Source organism: Meleagris gallopavo, chromosome 1 (genome assembly GCF_905368555.1).
Source record: "Meleagris gallopavo chromosome 1, MGAL_WU_HG_1.1, whole genome shotgun sequence".
Taxonomy (NCBI): Eukaryota; Metazoa; Chordata; class Aves; order Galliformes; family Phasianidae; genus Meleagris; species Meleagris gallopavo.
Window position 1 is genome coordinate 3,588,040 of NC_139404.1, and position 20,376 is coordinate 3,608,415.

Sequence of the window (20,376 nt, forward strand, 5' to 3'; positions counted from 1 at the left end):
AGTGTTCTCTTGGTGTGGTAAGGGGATCTGGGTGGACATCCATGAAATGGAACATGGAAGGATCAGCAGTTCAGTCTCCGGAAATGGTGAGTCCTTCCTCTGCAGCCCGGAGGGTGTGGAAGGATTTTTCCTTTTGTGCCCTTGCTGGGGTGTGCTCGTTCTTAATGATACTGATGAACTGTGGTTGGTCTTCAGCAGAACAGCAGCATGTGAGAGTACTCCCTGGGCTTTGAAGTGACTGAGGAAAAACCTATTGAACAGATCCTTGGAGATGCTTGTTGGGGATCTAAACATGCTCCCAAGAAGGCAGTATCCTACTAACGCCTTCTTTAAGGTAAATCGGTTTATTTTTATTTTGTGTTCTTTCTCTCTATCTTCAGCAGGGTGGGTAGTGTTCCTGGCAATCCAATAAAGCTGTCCACTTAGGTCAAATGTGCTGGAGGTGCAGCCCTTTGGCAGGATGTGACTCCTGCATGTTTGGCTGGCTGTGTCATGCACAAACACTCCCTTTCCTCTGGAGGAATTACATGACAATTGAACTTAGAGGCGCAGTCAACTTCCAGGGCTCCGTTTCTTCTCTGTTCCCATGTTTCACCCTCCCTTTGAGAAATCTCTCATTTTGATTGTGAATCTTGACCAGGAAATGAATTTGATGGCTCCATTCTTACACGTCAGACTTTGACTGGCCACGGTCAACATCCTAATATTGTGCTCTGAATTGTGAGTAATACCTCCTGTCTGGCTTACATCTTGAATGAAATGGAAGACAGGCGTGAGTTTAGTTTTCCTATTCTTGTGTGTAATCAATCTAGAAAGAATGCTTTAGATTTGCTTTGCTTCCGCATTTTTTTGGTGAGGACCCTCAACAAATAAATGATGAAATTCAAATGTAGCAGTTCAAAGGATATCATTGCTGTTCCTTATTTGTGGTACACAGATGAGCTGGCAGCACCAGATACATGGTTCCCTGATACCCACAACCTCTTGTAGGGCTCTGGCTGCTTTTAATTCTGCCTGTAACTCAAACAGCTCTTCAAAGTAAAATCTCAGAATGTTGTGTTGTTAGCACTGTACAGTTTCTAAGTTGTTCAGGTCTCCATTACCTTTTGCAGAGGTTTATGTTTTATAAGAAAGTGTAGGAAGACTAGGATTCAGTACTTTTTTTTTCCTAGTTTAACTTCTGCTAAAGTTTTATGATACGTTTAGAATAAGCTGCAAATACTAGTTTATTTGTGCAGAATTAGGTGGTAGGTTACTCTGCTTGTTTGTCACATGTCCTACCAGGATCCTGGGAGATGTCCCCAATCCCAGCTCACTGTGTCTCCAGCGAAGTGCTGCTGCACACAGCATTAAACAGACATCAGCCCTGGTGTTCAGCAGCACAGCATCTCTGTATCCAGCCGGTATCTCTTCACAACTGCTGCTCTGTGTTCAGTCCTTGAGGTTTTACTCTGTGCTCTTTTCACTCCTTTTCTAAATCCTCACTTGAGTTATTATATGACTGCATTACCACCATGCAGCCACCCTGGAGACATTTTGTATATAGGGATGCTATAGAAATTCTATAGAGTACATAGGAATGCTATTCACAGCCCATGGTGGGATGGCAGAGTACTCCAGTGAAGACAAGTTTATAAATGAGCACTAAGGATTTCTTAAACAGAGACACTTAAAGGACAGCACAATATTTTGTATATAGGGATGCTATAGAAATTCTATAGAGTACATAGGAATGCTATTCACAGCCCATGGTGGGATGTGAATGTGGGATGGCAGAGTACTCCAGTGAAGACAAGTTTATAAATGAGGATTTATAAATGAGGCTCAGGATTTCTTAAACAGAGACACTTAAAGGACAGCACAATAAACCCATCAGCTGTATTATCAGCTACATGCATTATCTCTCAGCTATTTACAGGAAGTTCTTGTTAGACTGCTGAGTTAGACAGAATTCTGCAATAATTGCTTTGTTTTAACATTTTATTGCTTATTAAATGCCAGCATAATAGTTGGATCTATCACTTATAACTTGCAAAGTAACAATCTACTGAAATACTTGATAATATCACACAGATTTATGTATGAAATTCACCTTGTTGATTCATGGTTTGTTACTACCGAGTGTAAAATAGAGATGATCTTTCTGACCCCAGCCTGGTAAAGTGAATTTTCATTATGGTTTCCCCATCTGTGCATGTAATGTATGTGTTTTAGCAAGTGTTTGTCAAAAGGGTATTGAGTCCTTCAGTGCTTAAGAGGTCATCTTATTAAAAGCGAGCCTGTACCGCAAGGCCTTTTTACTCCTTTTTTCCCATTTCTAGGTCAGATGATTCAGGTTTTCCTCAGTGCTTTTAACCTTGTGCCATCTGAGCAGCTTGCTTGAGGGGCAGCAATGCTTCTGACAAAAACCCCACCTTCAGTAGGGTGGTTCTGTTTCACTGTCTTGTTTTCTTCTGTAATTTTTATTCTCAATTTCTTACCCCTTTGTTGCTTTATGTTTCTCCTCAGCACTCGGCTAATATCCTAATGAGTGCTCCTCTTCAGTTTTCTTTCACCTATCACGCTTTCCTCTTAGCGTAGAATTCCATACTTGAGGTTGGGAAGAAAAACAAACCAGTACAGGCCTATGGCTCACGCCATCCATCAGCTGTTTATGGAAATGTAGATGTGATAGAACAAAAGCCAGAGTATTTTAATGCTGCTTATTCTCACTTGAACAAAAAATTCCCTAGCTTGCTGGATGTTACCTGGTTGTATTTTGTTCCTTAAATAGTAGTGCGTGCATGTCCATAACCACATTCTGTGAAATAGGAGGGCATTCCCAGTGCACTTTTGGATCGTCCTGCCTTTCAAGTACCTAAGTAGATTTTAAAGCACTGTTAGGAGTGTGAAAGCATACAGGAGCTACAGGTAGCTGGCTTGTTTGGGGGCAAAGCCATTGGAGACAGGGTGGCAGAACTGCGTTTAAAGCTATTCTGCCTTGATCCTGCGGTGCTCGGCCAGTAGAGAAATTCTTTGTTGAGGAGATCTTTGCTGGAGCAGTTGGTGCATTTGAAAAGTGTGAACGAATTCTGATTTTAAAATTTATGGACTTTCATGAAAGTTACGTTGGTGTAAATGAAAGCTGAGTTCGGCCCTTTATGTTCTTGTGCTTCTTAGCCACGTGATACATTTCCATAAATCATGCACTTGAAAGGTTTTCTTGCTTCCTGCTTTTACCAGTCAGATCATATAAAATGCAGATGAACCGAGCTTCTGGTTTATAAGCCTCAGCAGAACATCCCCTCTAAATCCCCTTCTGTCCCAGCAGCCCCGCTTCCCCCATTTGCAAAGGAGATAGCAAGAGTGACTAACATAGGCTAATACAGTGGAGTTTTTTGGTCTCCTCCCTTTCTTAATTTGACCTGTACTTTGCTTTCGTTATAAAGTGAACGTAGAAATTACCCGGTGGGAGTGGTGAAACTGCAGCAGAGAAACAAAAACTATTTGGCTTCTTCTGAAAGCTATTCATTCGCTTGCTCTTCTTTTTATTAACGGCTCGAAGCATGCAGTCTGTCTTGTTCTGACTACGTATCCCTCAGCAAGAACAGAGGTAATTCTTTGAGTCTCTTTCTTTTTCGTAGTGCTTCAGTTTAATCGGACAAGCTTTTTATATTTTTATCATTATCTGTTGTTTCAGCTACTTCAAGTGTGTTTGCACAGCTATAGAGCTGACTGATAGGCGTATTTCTGTCAATCCCAGTAACTTTTTAGTGTGTAGAAAAATGGGGCTTTAGTTTCAGATGCAGGCTATGCAAGTGAGAATCACAGCTTTCTGTGCAGAGGGTTGCAGAGCTGTTCCAGCAGGCATCAGCAAATCTGCAGCCAGAATTCAGTATAGCAAGTTTTTGTTTTAATCATCGACGTGTACCTAAATGAACATCTCTCTGTGCTGTTGGTATTGCCAGCACTTTTTGTGCTGGGAATGTGCGTTCCTGTAAACTGATGAGCAAGTTCTTGTTGCTGTTTTCTCTGAAGTAACGAGGTATTTTTAGTAAGCTATTTCAGAAGTGTAGGACTTCCCGATAATTTTATTGTTAATCCACTGCAAACTGAAAATGCAGGATTGGCAGCATTTAATGCAGAGAGGATCTCTCTCGTGACACACCAAGTGTGCTCCTGGTGCCTCTCTGTGAGTGCAGGTTGTTGGGGCTCTAAGCTGTGCAGCGTGTGAGTGCCAGCAGATCATTTTCCTTGGCTGGTGTCTGAAGTGGGAGCATGAAGAATGTCTCCTAAACACTGCAGGGTAACTTGATGCTTCTTAACGCCTTTGCAAGGTTTTTGCATGAGGGGAGGGAGGAAGGAAGGACAAACGGAAATCCTTCAGATTTTGCTAAGGTTACTTCAGATAGTCATTTCTGGAACTGCTCCAGAAAGCCTCTGGTGTATTTCTCCATTTTTCAGTTGTTTCATGCAAGGTGTTTATCCCAGCCTGCAGCCGTCCTGGGTGCTGCTGGGTGGGTGTTGGTGCAGTGTGTGTGAGTGCACCACGTATCTGCAGGGGGAAGCCAAGGCCCTTATGAGATGCTTCCAAGGGACACTGGGCAACACTCTCTGGTTGTATATTCTGGCTTTTCAAGTGCTGTTAGAAGTTTATTAATGTTTGTAAGCATGGCTTCTAATATTTCTATTAGTTTTTATGGCAAAAATATGTCAGCTTGCTTCTGAAAATGCAGATTTTTCTCGAGTGCTGAGTGAGAGCTGTGGTGTTCGCTCATCAGTACTTTCAAAAACAGCAGACAGCTGTGTTGAACAGGGAAATTTATATCAAAACCTGTAAGGTGAAATTGCAGTTCTCTGCTTGTGATCTTGAGCACAGAACTGCATTCTTCTGCGCAGTGGGTTTCCCATCTGGAAAATGAAGATTAGTCATACCTACTCCTCTCTGCTTTATTCACACACCGTGAATGAAACCTAATTCATTTATTACCTGTGTAGTATGAAAACAGTCTGTGAGAATTGAATTGCTGCAGCTAGCAGTTCTTCCGAGCGATGGTAAAGGTTTGGTAAGCAATGCATGATTAATTAGAGCTAAAGGCAAACTGTCTTCCGTAGCCTCAGTTGCTTCCATTGAGTTGCATACAGGTTGGAGCCTAAAATGATGCTGGTTGAAGAGCAGGAAGGTAAGATATTTAGGGTAAAATAGTTATTATCTGTATTTAATTAAAACTATGTGGTCATTCATTGCCCTGTTTTCTTGAGTTCTGCTGTTACACTAACTGACAAGATCTAGCTAACTGAGCAGCCAGCTGTCCGTCCAGTGTCTGTAGGACTTTGACACTTCCAGTGTGTAACCCATGATGAATTTGCCATCACTGAACTCCTGCTCTGGAATTAACAAATAACTTTTTAGGTTTCAGCTTCTTTGGTCAAAAGTTGTAAATGCATTAACGTGTATTTTCTGCATGTGACTAAGCTAAGGAGTGATTCACTGTACTATGGGTTTGTATGGTCACATTGTCTCTCTTTTATTTTAGCTGTTTAATAGGTGGTAAGTTGGTGAACTATTTTTTAAATGTATATTCAGCATCGATTTCCATGTGAGGAGAGGTGAACTTGACCTTCCTGCATGGCAGAAAAGTGGAAATGAGTAGAGCAGATGGAGATTCCTGCTCCAGTCTTCCTCCATGGCTTGCTAAGTCATGTCCAGTGCATATGTGTGTGCCTCAGTTCTGCTGTCAGCAAAAATAGGTTAGTGTTTGAACTTATTCACAGGATCCAGAATTCTTCAGCAATTCTAAACCCATATGAAAACATGAGACGGAAACTTCCGTGGAAATGTGTGCCAGTGCTTTAGACAGCTTTTATATCTGAACTAGAACTTTGCAATAAGGAATTGCATGAACATGCAAATAAAGAACCTACCTCTTTTTTGTCCTTTCTTTCAACTCTAACCACAGCACAAAGCATTACCAAAAGGCTGAATGTAGGAATTCGTGTTTGGAGAGCATTTTTGATTACGCGACTTCATGTTTGTTACATTCTTCTGTATTTTCAGGTTCTGAAATGCTTTGATAAATTCCTCCATTCCATTTGAATCAAAGCCATTTTGAAAAAGAAAACTATTTTGAGTTCTTTAATGAAACTTCTAAAATTTTCCTCCAACTTTAATAAAACTGCTACAGCCTTTTTTCCTAAACTGTAGAACACAGTGAATGAGAATAAATAGAAGCTGGCATGTTTCTTCATGTGCAGTTTTATTGGTGTGCATGTTTGTTCATTTGTCTGTTAACTTGTAGAATTCCATGATCTTACAAAGTGGTTTGTGGTTTGGTTTGAATTGGTGAGACTTTCCTATTTTTCACATTTTAACCATTACTGACATTTTAATGCAACAGAAACAATAGAGCAGAAGAGCCACAGTTTTTTTGCAAATAGCCATTAGATGTTCTGGTGTTTTGTGCCATCTCTTTTAGAAGATTGTTTTTAGAGTTTCTTGATGGATTTTGGGGCATATTTTTAATGGAATATTTCGGAGGCATTTTGATTTGTTTGCGTACCCAGCTGCCAAAAGCCTTCCAGCAAATTGGGTGACAGACACACCTCGAATTGTCTATCTTCATTCACATCTAATTTGTAGCATTGGCTCAAGCATACACTGATTTCTGTTTATTTTTTCCTTCTCATCTATAATACATAGGTTGTTGCTTTCAGGAGTTTGCCATTTACCTCCAGTTGCATATTGTATCATCTCTTTTCTTTATGTTAAAAATGAGGAGGGTTTGGCTGGTCTCCTGTGCGTGGAATTGAGCCTGCAGCACGCTGAGCTCGGTTTGATCAGAGCTGTGTGACCGCTGGAACATACAGTGGCACACAGATGGCTGTGTTTTCTTGTAAAAAGGAGCATTGCGTGCTGTACGCGTTGTAACAACAATACCACTGAAGCAAGAGGTCACATTGATCTGTGCTGGAGTTCATCGGTACTACGATTTGTACTGAGGTCAGTAATGAACTGAAACAACCTTTCCAGCATTTGCTTTTCCTAGTGACGGTGCCAGCAGAGGAGCTGGGAACGGCCTCCTGGAGTTTTCAGGGAAACTCATTGTTCACGTAAACCCTGGGAAGGAATTTCCCTTCCTTCTTGGCCTGCTAGGTATGCACTGAACCATACAGTTTGCTTTAGCTGCATACCATCTGCATTTTATTTTTTGTTTTGTTTACTGACTTTCCACCCATGTCGGTCATCTTTTAGCATGGCTGTATTCTTGTCTATTCTGCCTTTGTCAGCAGCCTTAGTTTTGCCTTGCTTTGTTCTCTCTGAGCAGCCTGATGCTGTGCGGGTTGTTGGATGTTTGGAACAGGGCTTCTCATGGGAGAAACTTGAAATGGGTGGAAATTCTGCCTGCATAGTGCCTGTAGGAGGATGGGCCCGGTTGCTTTAGGATTGCCGCTGTTTGACATACGTGCAGTTAGATACTGATTGCTGAGACCTGTGGTCCTTGAGGCGTGCTGGTTGAGTGAGGAGGAAAAAGCAGCTTCTTCCTTCTGCGCTGGCTATAGCTGTGCTCAGCATCTGCTTTTATTTTCCCTCCACTTCTTTCCCCATGCTTTCTCAGGCTTGCTGGAAGAATTACTTCTTCCTAAGTTAGTTTCAGCCTCAGTCACTGTTTCACGATCTGAAGCTGGTACTGCAGGAACTCCTGTCCTGATGCACCAGGAGTAGTGCTATTGGAGCTGAAGGGGACTGGTGTCTGTAAGCAGAGCATTCGGATCGTGACTGTGCTGGGGCCAAATACCAGAGCACTGATAGTTGCTCTGGAATAAGCCCTGATGTTGGAAGCCATGCAGGGCAAAGACACGTCAGATGCTCCACACAAACTCTCAAGGCTCACATGCTTTAGAGGAACATGATGTGTTGCTCCGGGACCCAAGCTGGATCTGCGTGTTCTTGCGGTGCTGTGGCCAAGCTAATAAAACCACCTAGAGATGCCAGGAGTTGGCTTTGCAAAGAATAGTATTGTTACTGATAGTTTTTCATTAACTAGGTTACCCCAGCTTCCTGTTATCTCGCATATTTGAGAGTTGACTGTGTTGTATTATGTTGGAGTTCCTTACTTCTGCTTCATGGTCCAGAAGTTTGGCTGGCTTTTCCTTTAGAGATAGCTCAAAGCTCTGTTTGCAGTATCACATGTGATCCAGACATCACCAGATTGCTTTATTAGACAAGCCTTAAATATAAATGTAACCATCACCATGTTCCTTCACCAAAGGTAGGTGAGAATGAAAAATCAGTTGTTCACTGCAGAAAATTTCTTTTTTCTGTACAGAATTTGCATCCAGTAGTAGAGTGATGATAGACTGGGATGACCATGTTTAGTGAAACTGCCTCCGACCAAGAGTTCTTGCTGTTAGGTAAATCAAAATGTTATTCAGAGGGTGACTCATGGAAAACTAAGTAAAAAATTTTATAATCTTATCCTCTGGAAATGCTAACTGGCGCATCACAATAAAATTGTCAGTTTCCTTACATAAATTGTTTATGTGCTGCTAATCCTCTAACAATGAAAAGAGCACTCAGTGGGTCTTTGGGGCAGGAAATAAGCAGAACCTTTCAGTTGTGTGTGCTGTCCTGACTTCTGTGATTGGGCTGAATACGAATGTTCTGCCCGATGTTTGATCTAAAGATCTTGCCTGCAGCCAGGTGGAGGTTCCTACTGCAGGATACATCCCAAGTCTTCTCTCTTGGCTGCTGAATAGTCTGAAATATGCTACTTGCAATGGAAGGAAATTGCACAACGTGTACTTTGCTGTCATTCCTTCTGGAGTGGAATCCTGTCCTTTCTTGCAGTGTGCTTTACCTCTGTTGCTATGATCACAGCACAATCCTAATTGATCATCTTTTCTTCCCTACACTCAACTTCGGAGTCCTGAATCTTCCTCTTGAATACTTGCATGCTGAGACCGTGTTACCATTATGTGCTGTGGACAGCATTTGACACCAATCAGAGGACTGATAAAGAGTCCTGAATGAGGTGGCCAACCTGCTGGGAATCAAGTGGCTGGCCTCAGGAGGAGAGGCATAACCAAAGAGCTTAGATCTTTCTCCTTTCATGTGGACTAAGTGTAAAAGAGGTCTAGTTTTCAAAGCACTGGCAGCTTTGTAAGACATACAGCAGATTCATTGAGTTAACTTGCTAAAAATGACTGCAGTGCATGTTTAACTGTGTGGGCTGAAGAGTCTAAATTGAAGTTGGGTGAAAACAGATTTTGGGTTAACCGAAGTCTGCGCTGTATCTCTGAGGAGTATAATGAGAACGGTGTGGCTGCAAGGAAGTCTAGTCAAATTTTCCCTCGTACTTTAACACTCAAATGTGGATAGTAAATAAAAAAGACACTGTCCTTTTTGGTTGTCTTTCCTTGATTGGACATGTTTGCTCCATATCCTTACTCCTTTTCAAAGAGGAAGTCAAGAAGGAAATAAAAGATATCATTGACTGTGCCAGAGCGAATTTGCGTATCTACAAGCAAGCATAAATGCTATTGTGAAGTGGAATGAGTGAGGCACAGGGTATTTCCAGATCCCAAGGTGAAAATAACTTCAGAAAAGTGTAGACGAGTTTGAAGCATTACCTCTGTAAATGAAAGTTGCTGGGTCCTTTTCTGCTGCTGCCCAAAAGTTTACATTCTGGCAGCAGAAATGTTTATTTTTTATTTTTTTCGTGAGACTCAAAAACATGAACAAACCTGTGTGGATTTCATACAATGTGATTGTTCTCACTTTGGGATCACAGGATTTAGGTCGGAAGACCTTAGGAGGTCTGTAGATCAACCTCTTGCTGAGTAGACTTGACTGTCACTGGTCCATTTCTGTAAACAGATTTTTCTAAGTAATTATGATTGTTTAGTGGAAAAAGCCTCTGGCTGATGAAAGGCCTATTAACTTTATTAATGCAATGAAAAGTTTTCAGTCAAGCTTGTCGTTAAAAGTAGTAACTACTTTGCCACTATCATACTTGCTCCTGGAAGAGGGAATAAAGGGGAAGAGCAGGCACCACCAGTGAACTTGGTACTTCAACCAATCATCCCTGTAAGGATTTTCACCACTTGCTACATGTGCCTTAGGCTAAATTGTAAGTTATTTCGTTACCACGCTGCATTTCTGAGACATGTCGCAGCTCAGGAGTCAGCTCACTGAAGCTTGAGGAGCCTGGTCGTGTAAGAGTTCTGTGGTTTGAATGACCACTTGAAGCATGACATGCGTTCTGCCTATTTGCTTTTAACATGTGTGGGTATGATTAATGAACCTAGTTGGAAAATTTTATACTTCCACGTATTTTTTTATTGCTATTTTTTTCCATTTGAAAAAATGAAGGAAAGTACCTAGGCAAGGTTGTATGCTTTCCTGTGGCTGGTGGTTGTAGGACGGGCTTGTTTTCTGTCACTGCCCTCTTCAGGACAGACCACTGTTCATCTTTCACATCTGTGTTACACCATTCTCTTCATAACTCTTCTTCTTCTCCAGTTGCTTAGACTATGTCTTCCTTTGCAGTCCCCTTAACAAGACTTCAGTCCACAGTGGTACTGAGAGGCATGGTCTTATCTTCATCCTTACTCCAGGCTTGGACCCTCCTTGAGGACAGGATTCATGAAGCCAAGCGTGAGGCAGCAGGAGAACACACCAGGTTGCCCTTCCAACAAAAATGTGTTCTATTTTGGATTCTGCTGTACTGGACTAGTCTTGCTGGAAGTGCTAGAGATCTCCGGATAGAATTTCACTAGATAAAGCGTTTTAAGCGTATGTCAGTAGTTCACGTGACATCAAAATGTGGTCCTTTGGGGTGTTAGTTTGTAGGAGTGTTTATTTTTGAAATTCCTTTAAGAACTGAAAGAAGAACAATAAAATGAAAATTTGATAATTATGTTCTGATTTCCTGAATCTGTTTAGACGTAATGGACTGACTTCAGGAAGTATGAATACTCCCAAGTATGACCAAGTCTCATTTGGGCTCCCTTATCCCCTGCAAGGTGGTCTTGCAAGGTCCCTTCCATCTTGATTTGTTCTGTAATGTGTTTGCTCAGCGTACTTCAGACTTGAAAGGGAAATGAGGTGATGCAAATTACGAACTTGAGAGAGAAGTGGGATTTCTCATGTAGCGAATGAAGTTCAGCAGGATGGGAGAGAAGAGTTCCTGGGTATCAGCCCAGGAGGCCTTTGGAGGAATGTGATTGCATTTACTGAAGGAAATAAATCTGTGACACACTGCAGAAATATTCAGCAGATTTGGATGAAGAAGAATGCAGATAATCCTTCTGAAAAGCGGGAAGTCGGGTGGTTAAAATCAGTCCTTGCTTGCTGCAAGTTGTGGTTCTCAGCACTGCTTGGCACTGCCACTTGGCCAAGCAGCATCTTGGCACAAAACCTGACCTTGACCAGGAAACGGTTTTGTCTGCAGCTCAATGTCAAGGAGAGGCAGCTTCGCTTCCCTTTGAAGGCACACCTGGAGAATATTGTTTTAAAATAGATTTTGCTTGAGCAAGTTTGTAAAAATCTGTGTAGGGGACAGCAAGTGTTCTTCAGCTTTGCCATGAACAGCCTCTTCCTTTGAAGTTGTTGTAGCTTCGTTATATGATGTTTACGTTACTGGGACAAATATCTCCAACACAAAGATTTACAAGGCAGCTTCTGTGTTACAGAAAACGCGGGGGAGAGGAAAACAAAGTTTTATACAAAAATCTGAACCCCTAATCCGTAGACTAGATTTACAAGATAAAAATATTTTTCCTGCATGATTTAGCCCATGTTTTCCTTTGTAATACAGTGCATTTTTTCAGTTTTAATAAAATTCTTGTTCCTTTCAGTATAGGCTCAGTGTGTGAAGTAATTTCTCTTTATGTCAACCCATCATTGCAGTGGAAAGAAAGGATGTCGGAAATTCTGGATTAGTATGACTTAGCTATGAGGTGACACAGAAGCAAAGGGTGTAGCTGAGATTGTAAAGTTTTAATCTCCCCCTGACTGCAGTGGTAGCTAGTAAAAAATTGATTTCATTATAATACACTCTGGTTTTTGATGGACTTCTAGTAGATAGCAAAAGTGTCTGAGGGATGAACTTGAGGGGTACCTGTCTTTTGGTTGGAGATGGTCATGTTTCTAAGCATGCAGATATAATGGGGTAGCTGCAGAAATAGTGAGTGATAGCATTGTGTCATTACTAGCAAGGCATTCCAAGTAAAAAGCAGGCAGCCTTGCAGGTTTTCGCTTCTTCCCTGTGCCAATGGCTGTTGCCATTGTGCAGAGGGGAATTGGGGCACATTTTGTAGGAAGCAGTTTCAGTCAGGTTAGCATTGCTGAGGGAACCAGATAGAAAGCCAGTGCTCTGGAGATGTGCAGCCTGATGTTACCTTTTGACATTCGTTTTATTATTTCAGCACACTGCTTATTTTCTGGGAGCATTACTCTTTTTTTTTTTTTTTTTTTTTTTCAAAGAAAATACAGAGACTCAAGGATTTAAGTGGGACTGAGAAAAACAGCAAAGCACAGAGAGATAGGGACTGGAAAGATGGGTTTAGCTGAACACTGTGTTGCTCTTAAAAGCATAAAAGTGCTTTCAGATACAGTGGGTGCTGATGAGTCTACCGAATGAGGATGCTGAAAGTCAAGTTCAGCTACTTGAAGCAGCTCTGACTCTGAAAAAGGATATTTGCTGCAGATGGACTAAGTGAAAACTTCATTTCATCCTACTTTTGTGCAGAAGGAAGGGAGACAAGACGGCAGCATGGGATACGTTAAGTGAGAACTGCAGGTAGGTAGGTAAACAGGGACAGGAACTGCAATTACTGACTGTTTGGAAAGCACCCTAGTTCTCTGCAGGCCTCCTCGTGAAGCCGCATGATGCCAACCTACGGCAGAGGAGCCACGGTCTGGTGCCAGCGATTCATATCCATTTTGTGGAGTAGTGGAGATCTACAGTGATTAACTGCTAAGTGTTGTTATAATGATTCAGAGCTCCTGGCTCCTCTTTCCATACATGGATCATCAGACTGTCTTTCCTTGCCATTTTAAAATTATTGTCTGAATGACCTGAATGTCTTCGAAGTAGCTTGAATTTTTGTTCTGGCGCAGGCTTTACAAACAAAATCTTTCATCTGATACACTTAAAATTAATTTTGCTTTTTTAATGGGATTCTCTTTTCCCGAATTTACATGATTGTGCTTGCAGCCTGTTGGAGATGTTCTCTTTCAGTGATAAATTTGCCTGAGCATCTCGTAGTACGTGTTGAGCAACACATAGGTAGCTGCTTGCGTGTCATGTGCTTCCCTGGCCAGATAAACAATGAGGGGTTTGTGTGGCTATTGCTCAAGCAATACTTCAGAAAAGTTCCGTCCTGCCCGACTGTCACTTCTGTTGTTGTACTTTGCTCCTGGTGACATCACTGGTAGCAGCTAAATGAAGTGTATTAATTGTTAGATGCTCTTTGACCAAGGATGTTGACTTTTCCCGGCAGCCAATCCTGCACAACCAATTTAAGAGAAGAAAAACTGTACGTACGTAATATGGTTACAAATATGGGTGAGAATGGAGTTGGTCTGTTTATGTAGATGGGAGATAATAATTAAAGAGAACTGGAAGTGACGTGAATCACACATTTTCAAAGTCTTCACTGCTGATGCGGAATCAGCTCTGAAATTAAAAACCCGCTAATTAGTTGAAAGTTCTTTGTGATGCCTGTAAGGTCAGTATTAGCACGGGGAACAGCGCTGTTAAACAGGATTGCCTCTGCAAGGTGAGGATCCAGATGCGTTATAAACAGTAAGGGATCAGGAGGTGTGAAGTGCTCTCAGCAGAGGTCCAGGCAGATTTCAGCTGGGCGTAGCCCATACCAGTGCACAAACGCTGCCCTCGGGACGCACTTCTGGCACTCACATGTTAAGTGTTCACATTAATTCTGCAGAAATGATCCCTCCTGGTTTCTTCAGAAGGCTATTTGTGTGCACGTGGTTGTCAGCTGGGGAGGAAGGAGGTATGCTTCACGGTGAAGTTAAGGAGGCTCTTGTTGCTAACCCTTCAAATGCTGAGAGCAAGGCTGTGTGGCAGGGGAGTTTCCAGGGAAGTTATTTCAAGTGAAGCAGCACTGCAGGGACAAGGGCAATGTCATGAGCCTAAACTCTGTGCTGTAATAGTCACATCCTCCTTAATGTCCTTGGGGTCCTTCCTCCCTGCAGTCAGCTTTTCTGTACAGAAGGAACTCAGCACTTAATGCTGTGCTGTAAGAGAAACCTCTTCGGCAGTGCCCATTTCATGTTGCTCCTAAGACCTTCTTCCACGACCATCTCCTCTCCAGAAATCGAAGTCTGTGATATCACACACGGTCTGGATGGCACTGAGGTAAGCAGGAAATGTTGTCCAAAGCTTTGAACATCATGCCCTTAGCCACGAGGTTATTCTTCCTTCCTTATAAGCAAACATCCTTTTATTAAAGTAGAAGAATATTGCATGATGAAATCTACTTTCTGCTCTTTATCTGGCTGTGTTTACTTTCCAATTAATTCCAATAAGAGTGAAAATAGATCAGTCGCTTCCTTTGCGTGTTGGCCTGAGTTCTTCATTCAGTTCTTATACCCAAGGCAACTGCTGCAGAGCTTCGTTTGCAAATTTGAGCAGGATAGTTGTTAAATGAAAACTGTAAGAGACCACACTTGTATTTTTCTACTTAAGAGGAGATGGAGAGAAATCTGCACAGTAAATCATTATCAAAAAGCTCTCATTTTTCAAGGTAGCTTTTACAGTAGCTTAAAACAGAACTTGAAAATTGATTCCCTTGTTACTCATATGACAGGTCTGTGAAGTTCTCAGCTTCTCTTTAATAAGGGAGAGTACCCTAAGGTAGCTGTGTGGAGTAGGGCAGATGAATCATGTTCTGGAAGTGTTTCTTTTCACTGACCATTAGGGGGGTCCTCGTGGCTAACCCGGACACAAAGTGAGATTAATCCCAGTTTTCTAGTCTGTTTCTCTCTTCCTCTTGGAACACAGTGTATTGGGTTTTCTCATTGGCTTAGACAAAATGTGAAACAGATTTTCAAGGATTGCAATTTTAATTTATAAATACCTGCCATTTTATCCACTGCCAAGTTTTGCGGTGAGGTTGGTAATTATGCTGAGAAATGAGCCCACCCATCAAAGCACTTGCTGTTCTCATTTAAAAGCCGTCAAAACATGGTAAGTGCATACTGGGAAGAGATTTGGTGCTGTTCAGTGGAAACCTGCATTTTGGGACAGCCGTTCTTTCAGTGGTTTTGAAAATGGAACTCAAATTGCTGTAGTATCCCAAAACTGTTGGCTTACAGACATTAACCTGTCCTCATAGGAATGGGAGCTGCACCCATAATGCAGGCCCAGGGAGAATGGTGGGATCAAGCTGCAGCTATTGCTTCATGATGTTTGACAGTTTTCTTGGATTACTTGTATGTCTAAAAGAGGCCTCGCTGGGCTGTTACTGCAGGATATTACTGGTGCGTGTGGCTGTGTTGGCAGAGTCTGCAAATATGAAAGCAGAAGTGCTTGTGCTTTTGGGGGAAAGTTTGCCTAGGGTGCATGTATATGTAAATACACAAATAGTACCAGACTGATGGATGAGGAAGAGCAAAATTCCTACGTGGAAGGAAGGGATGGCTGGTGTTCCATCAGCTGTCCTGTGCTGCGTCATGGGTACGTGCTGGCTCTTATCTAATGCTGATGGTAGCGAGGGCAGTTCTATGCACATCATCCCTGTAATCTGGGGCATCCTTCCAGAACTAAATCCTACATAGAGAAGGAAAACAAAGTGGATTTTTAATTTTGCCATAGCACGAAGGATGAGCTGTTATTTGTTGGATGCGATGAGGCGATGCTACTTCCTCCATCTGGACAAGAAGTATTCTTTGCTGTTGCCCTTGGGGTTTATCAGCAAACTTTCTTTCCTGCTCAAATTTAAATTGACTTTTTTTTTTCCCCTTGACATTATTGCCAGTTCCAAGGACTGAGTCAAGTGTTGAAGCGATAATAGTGAATTTTTAATCCTCTTTTTATTGAAATTGCATGGGGCACGTGGGGTGCAATGCCATGACAAGTACAGTCTCTGTGTGCCCACAATCGTTATGGTGCTGAACTAACTTGTTCTTTTTGAGGGAATGTTGGTTGTGGCAGATACATGCTTGTGCTCATGCACTTCTAAAGTGGGCTGAGTGAAATTAAGAAACTGGCAGCAAGAACAAGCAAGAAGCCTAAAGGAACTCATGCTGCCAAATGCTGGCATCCGTGTCAAGGCTGGTACCAGGGCACAGCTGGGCACACACCAAAGCATATCCAGCACAGGAGATGACTTGCCCATGAAGCTGACTCAGCGGGTCGTGGGCTGCTGTGTGTTTGCTTATCTGATACGGAGCGCTTAGGTCCACCGCCATGGGATGCAGGGTGCTTGGTTTTCTGGAGAAGCTGGGTCTTGCAGAGGGAAAGTGTAACGCTGGCATGGGTAAATCTTCTCCTGTTAGATTGTGCTCTGTAAGTTCTCTGTCCCATCAGTTTATGCTTTTGGTGATGTGTTGGAGAGGTGGTGAACTCGTTTTGTGTCTTTCTGAGTGCTTAAGGATCTGTGTCTGCTCCGTCTTTCTGAGATAGTAGGAATTCTTGGATTTCATTAATACTAGCTACTCGGATTTTCAGATGGGAAAACTACTTGTTATTTTGGAAGTCTTAAAGCATGCACGTGTCATAGTAAATACATTCTTGTGATAACCAGCGTGTCATTTATGTTGATTCCTTCTAATTGCAGCTCTGCACAGAGTCCCAGCTCACAGTGTGAGCCCTGTAGGGTATGAGAACAGCAGAGAACCAAGGCATCGTGTCTTAGAAGGTTGAACTCTGACCCTCCTTTCCCATCTTCCCTCTCCAAACCCACAAGTGCATTCTCCCAAGACATGAAGTGGTTTCTTAAGAGTGTACCAGGGATCAGAGGTCACGGTGTTGAAGCTCAGGGCTCCTGCAGTCCTGTTCTCAGCTTACTGGTGTGCATTGCCCTCTTGTGCACCTTTTTACATGTAGTTGCCCACGTATCTTGCTGCTTCAACTGCTGTGGTATCATTTTACCTGTACTTTTCCATCCGTGGAAAGAATAGCAGGAGAAGCATGGTGATGCAGAGTGAAATCTACTGTAATTTTACAGATGCCAGGAGCCTCAAACGTGCCATCTAGTGGTATAAACACAGCACTTCAAATAAAGGGCACTCCACAAATTCGCCCCTCTTGTACTCATTACTTCTGAAAAATTCATTTCTTCTGGACAGAGATGAACACTTATAGTCCTTGCAACCCATCAGTATTTGGAGTGTGTGGAACTGAGCTCTTTGAGGACTTCTTAATCAGAAGGAGCAAGGAATTTTGTAGTCTTATTATATAAAAAGTACGTGCACACTCAGGAAGTCTGTACTTCATACCAGGAAAACTTTATGCTGGTGTTGCCTTCCCATTGAGGAACCGAGCAGCCCTTTGCAAACCAAATAAATCTTAGGGTTAAAATACCTTTGTGAGGGGAGAGGGGAGCAAGGATGAAGAGGGAGGTAGCAGCAATAACGTGATGAATCATTGCATGGTTACAGAACACCAACAGAGCTCTGTTGTGAGAAGCCTTGCCATTGCAGATCAATGCTAGGACATTCTGCACTGCAGCTTGGACCTGAACTACTTTCTGTCTGCTAAAGGAGGCTGCGCCAAATTGCAAAAGACTCAGAGATCACTCTGAAAACCTCCTTCATCAGCAAAAATAGGCCTTACAGTGAGAAGTGTTAAAGGGCAGTAGGTTTACACCACAATTTGGCACGTGTACGCAGTGAATTATGGTCTCAATTAATCTGTCCAGAGTGTTTGTCTTTACTGTTATCTTCAACTTGAGCCCTGGCATGGAATTAAAGTTGTGCAGGTTGAAATTTGTGTGCTTGCTGTTCCTAGGATTTTTACCTAGAGGTCATTGCGTCCTTTATTACGGCAAGCACGGAACTTGCCTGCTGTTTGCACTGGATTATATGATCCATCTGTTGTAGCTACCAGAGTAAATCAGGAGAGTAATTCTCTGCTTCTCTTCATACCTCTCAAGTGGTCGTTTTGGAAGTTGCAGTATTGGAATGGAGCCTCTCCTGTCAGCTCCTGCAGCTCATTTGTGCACAGTGCTTGCATGAAAGCGTGTGAGACCAAATGTGAAAAAAGATTTCCAACGCTGGAACTGCAAACTGAAGATAATCTGAAATAATCTGCAAGATGCTTGTAGAAAGAATTAGAGAAGTTAAATATGTAAAAATACCAAGCGAGCCAAGTGGGAAGAAAACCAAGTTAAGTGCCAGTATTAAGTGCTGGAAGTGCATCTGTTCTAACTTGAGGTTTGCTTATGTACCTTGGATAAAATGCAGGAAGAGGATTAAAAGAAACCAAACCTGTAGTTGAGCAGCATCTCTCTGGCAGTCTCTTCACAGGAAGATTGGAGTGCTGCTCTGTGATGAGCACTATTCAGAAAGGTGAGGCTGGGCTCTGCCTCCTTAGTCATCTCATCACCTGAGTGCTTGGGCCGGTCTGTTCCCAGTGCACACATGCTGCCAGCAGTGTTTCTGGCCTCAAATTCACAGCCTGCACACCTTAGGAACCCACAGGAACAGGCCCTTAAACAAGATGAAGTTCAGTTTGCATCTGGTTCCAGTCCTTGCACTGCTGCAGCGTGGCGGTACATAATGGGATGTAGCGAAGGAGAGAAACCTCGGTGCTACCCAGGAAGTTCTGTGGGAAGTGCCTGTTTTCATCACGTGAGACTGACTGATTTATTGATAGTGAAGTGGGTACTTTGGCCTTGTTGGCTGTGTCACTGTGTACACCAACTGCATCCGCTCCAGGGAGCAGTGCTTCCCCCCAGCCCGCATGCAGCAGAGCTGTTTTCCTGAAGCAGACTCCTTCGTGTTCTCTGTGTCTCACTAATACCACTATAAAACATCATTCACAAGCTTCCATTTTTGTTTGCAAGCTAAGTCACCCTGCAGGCGTGTAGTCTTGCTGCTCCTTCCTGAAGGAAGAGGGCAGTGAGTTCCTGAGTATGATGGGGGCAGCTGGGGCTGTGATTGAGACAAGTGCATCGTTGGGCTGAGCAAGTCATGTCTGCTGTTAGAGGGGTGAGTTAGGAGGACAACGAAAAAATGTCTGGGAAAAAAACATGACCTTGCCTGCAAAAAGAAAACACCCAACAATAGAATATAAGAACGACGTCGAAAAAGCAAAAACAACAACAGCAACAAAATCCCACCGGAGTTGGGAAAGCTTACGTCATGCGCTTGAAAATTGTTGTCTTTATTTTTATTTTTGGCCAAATATGCAAATCATAAAGATATACTCTTCCTGCCTCTCCATGTTTGTTTTTATTAAGAAGTGTGGTGTTTTTAAATCAAAAAAGCAGATGCTTCTTACCTGTCCCCATTCTTTTGGCTGAGAACAGTTAGATTTTATGGCAGGAATTACTTGACTGTACTAATGGGACGTAACATTTGACTGCAATGCAGGTCTTTTATTAATAATATTTAATATGTAGTAGTATAATTCCATTGCACCTACTACTGTATTGGCTTGATTTTATACAAAATAAGTTTCTGCTTCCTTGAAGGCCTTACCTAAGCATTAGCTGGCTACCAATCCATCATGTTCGATTGCAGTGAAGGAGCCGACTGTGAATGGGCTCATAGAAATAGTTGTAAACAGGTTTATGTATAGAAACTTGCTGAAGAAACCTTTCCTATGAACTAGTAGGTTTAGTATATGCCATGAAGTCTGCTTCAGCCAGTCGTGAGTGGATGTGTTGTGGTAGGTCCAGGCAAGGTCTGAAATAGAACATCTCTTAAATCACTGCATGCAGAAGGAGCTGAGACTCCAATGGCTCTCTGCTTTTGCTGTAACAAAGACATTTGATAAAAAGCCTTGGTATCCTTCAGCATCCCACACATGCAAATACAGGTGCCATGCATGTTATATTTGGATTTCAGCGTTGTTTCGGATCTGTTTCAAGTCTGTCAGCAGCAGCCTTGTGTGGTCTGATCCTGTGCTTTCATTGCCTGTGCCCAAGTCTAGGTGAGGTGTGACAGCCCCCTCTCCCTGGTAGTCCCTGCTGAGCACTGAGCTTGGGAACAATGGGAATCCAATGGAAAGATGGGCTCCGGGAGTTCTGTGCTTCCTAAGTGGGCAGGAGCCTGCTTATTCTGGCCAGAGCTCATGGATGGGGCTCATGTTTTGAACTAGTATGTGTACATCTGACCAGCAGCACAGGGGCTGTGTTTTCTGATCTTTGTTGCCAGCTTGCATCCAGCATCATTTGTCGTGTGCTCCCATAGAGTTTGGG

The 20,376-nt window shown here is 42.6% G+C and overlaps 1 protein-coding gene across 1 annotated transcript in view; it reads left to right on the forward strand.

Annotated features, from left to right (window-relative positions):
- Window positions 1–20,376, forward strand: part of LOC146545183 (uncharacterized) — a 99,728-nt gene that overhangs the window by 68,484 nt on the left and 10,868 nt on the right. Inside the window, exon 5 of the mRNA XM_085216835.1 lies at window positions 10,529–14,366. Within this exon, the coding sequence (XP_085072961.1) occupies window positions 10,529–10,613 (85 nt within the window). The 3' untranslated portion in view covers window positions 10,614–14,366. The remainder of the gene's footprint in view (window positions 1–10,528; window positions 14,367–20,376) is intronic.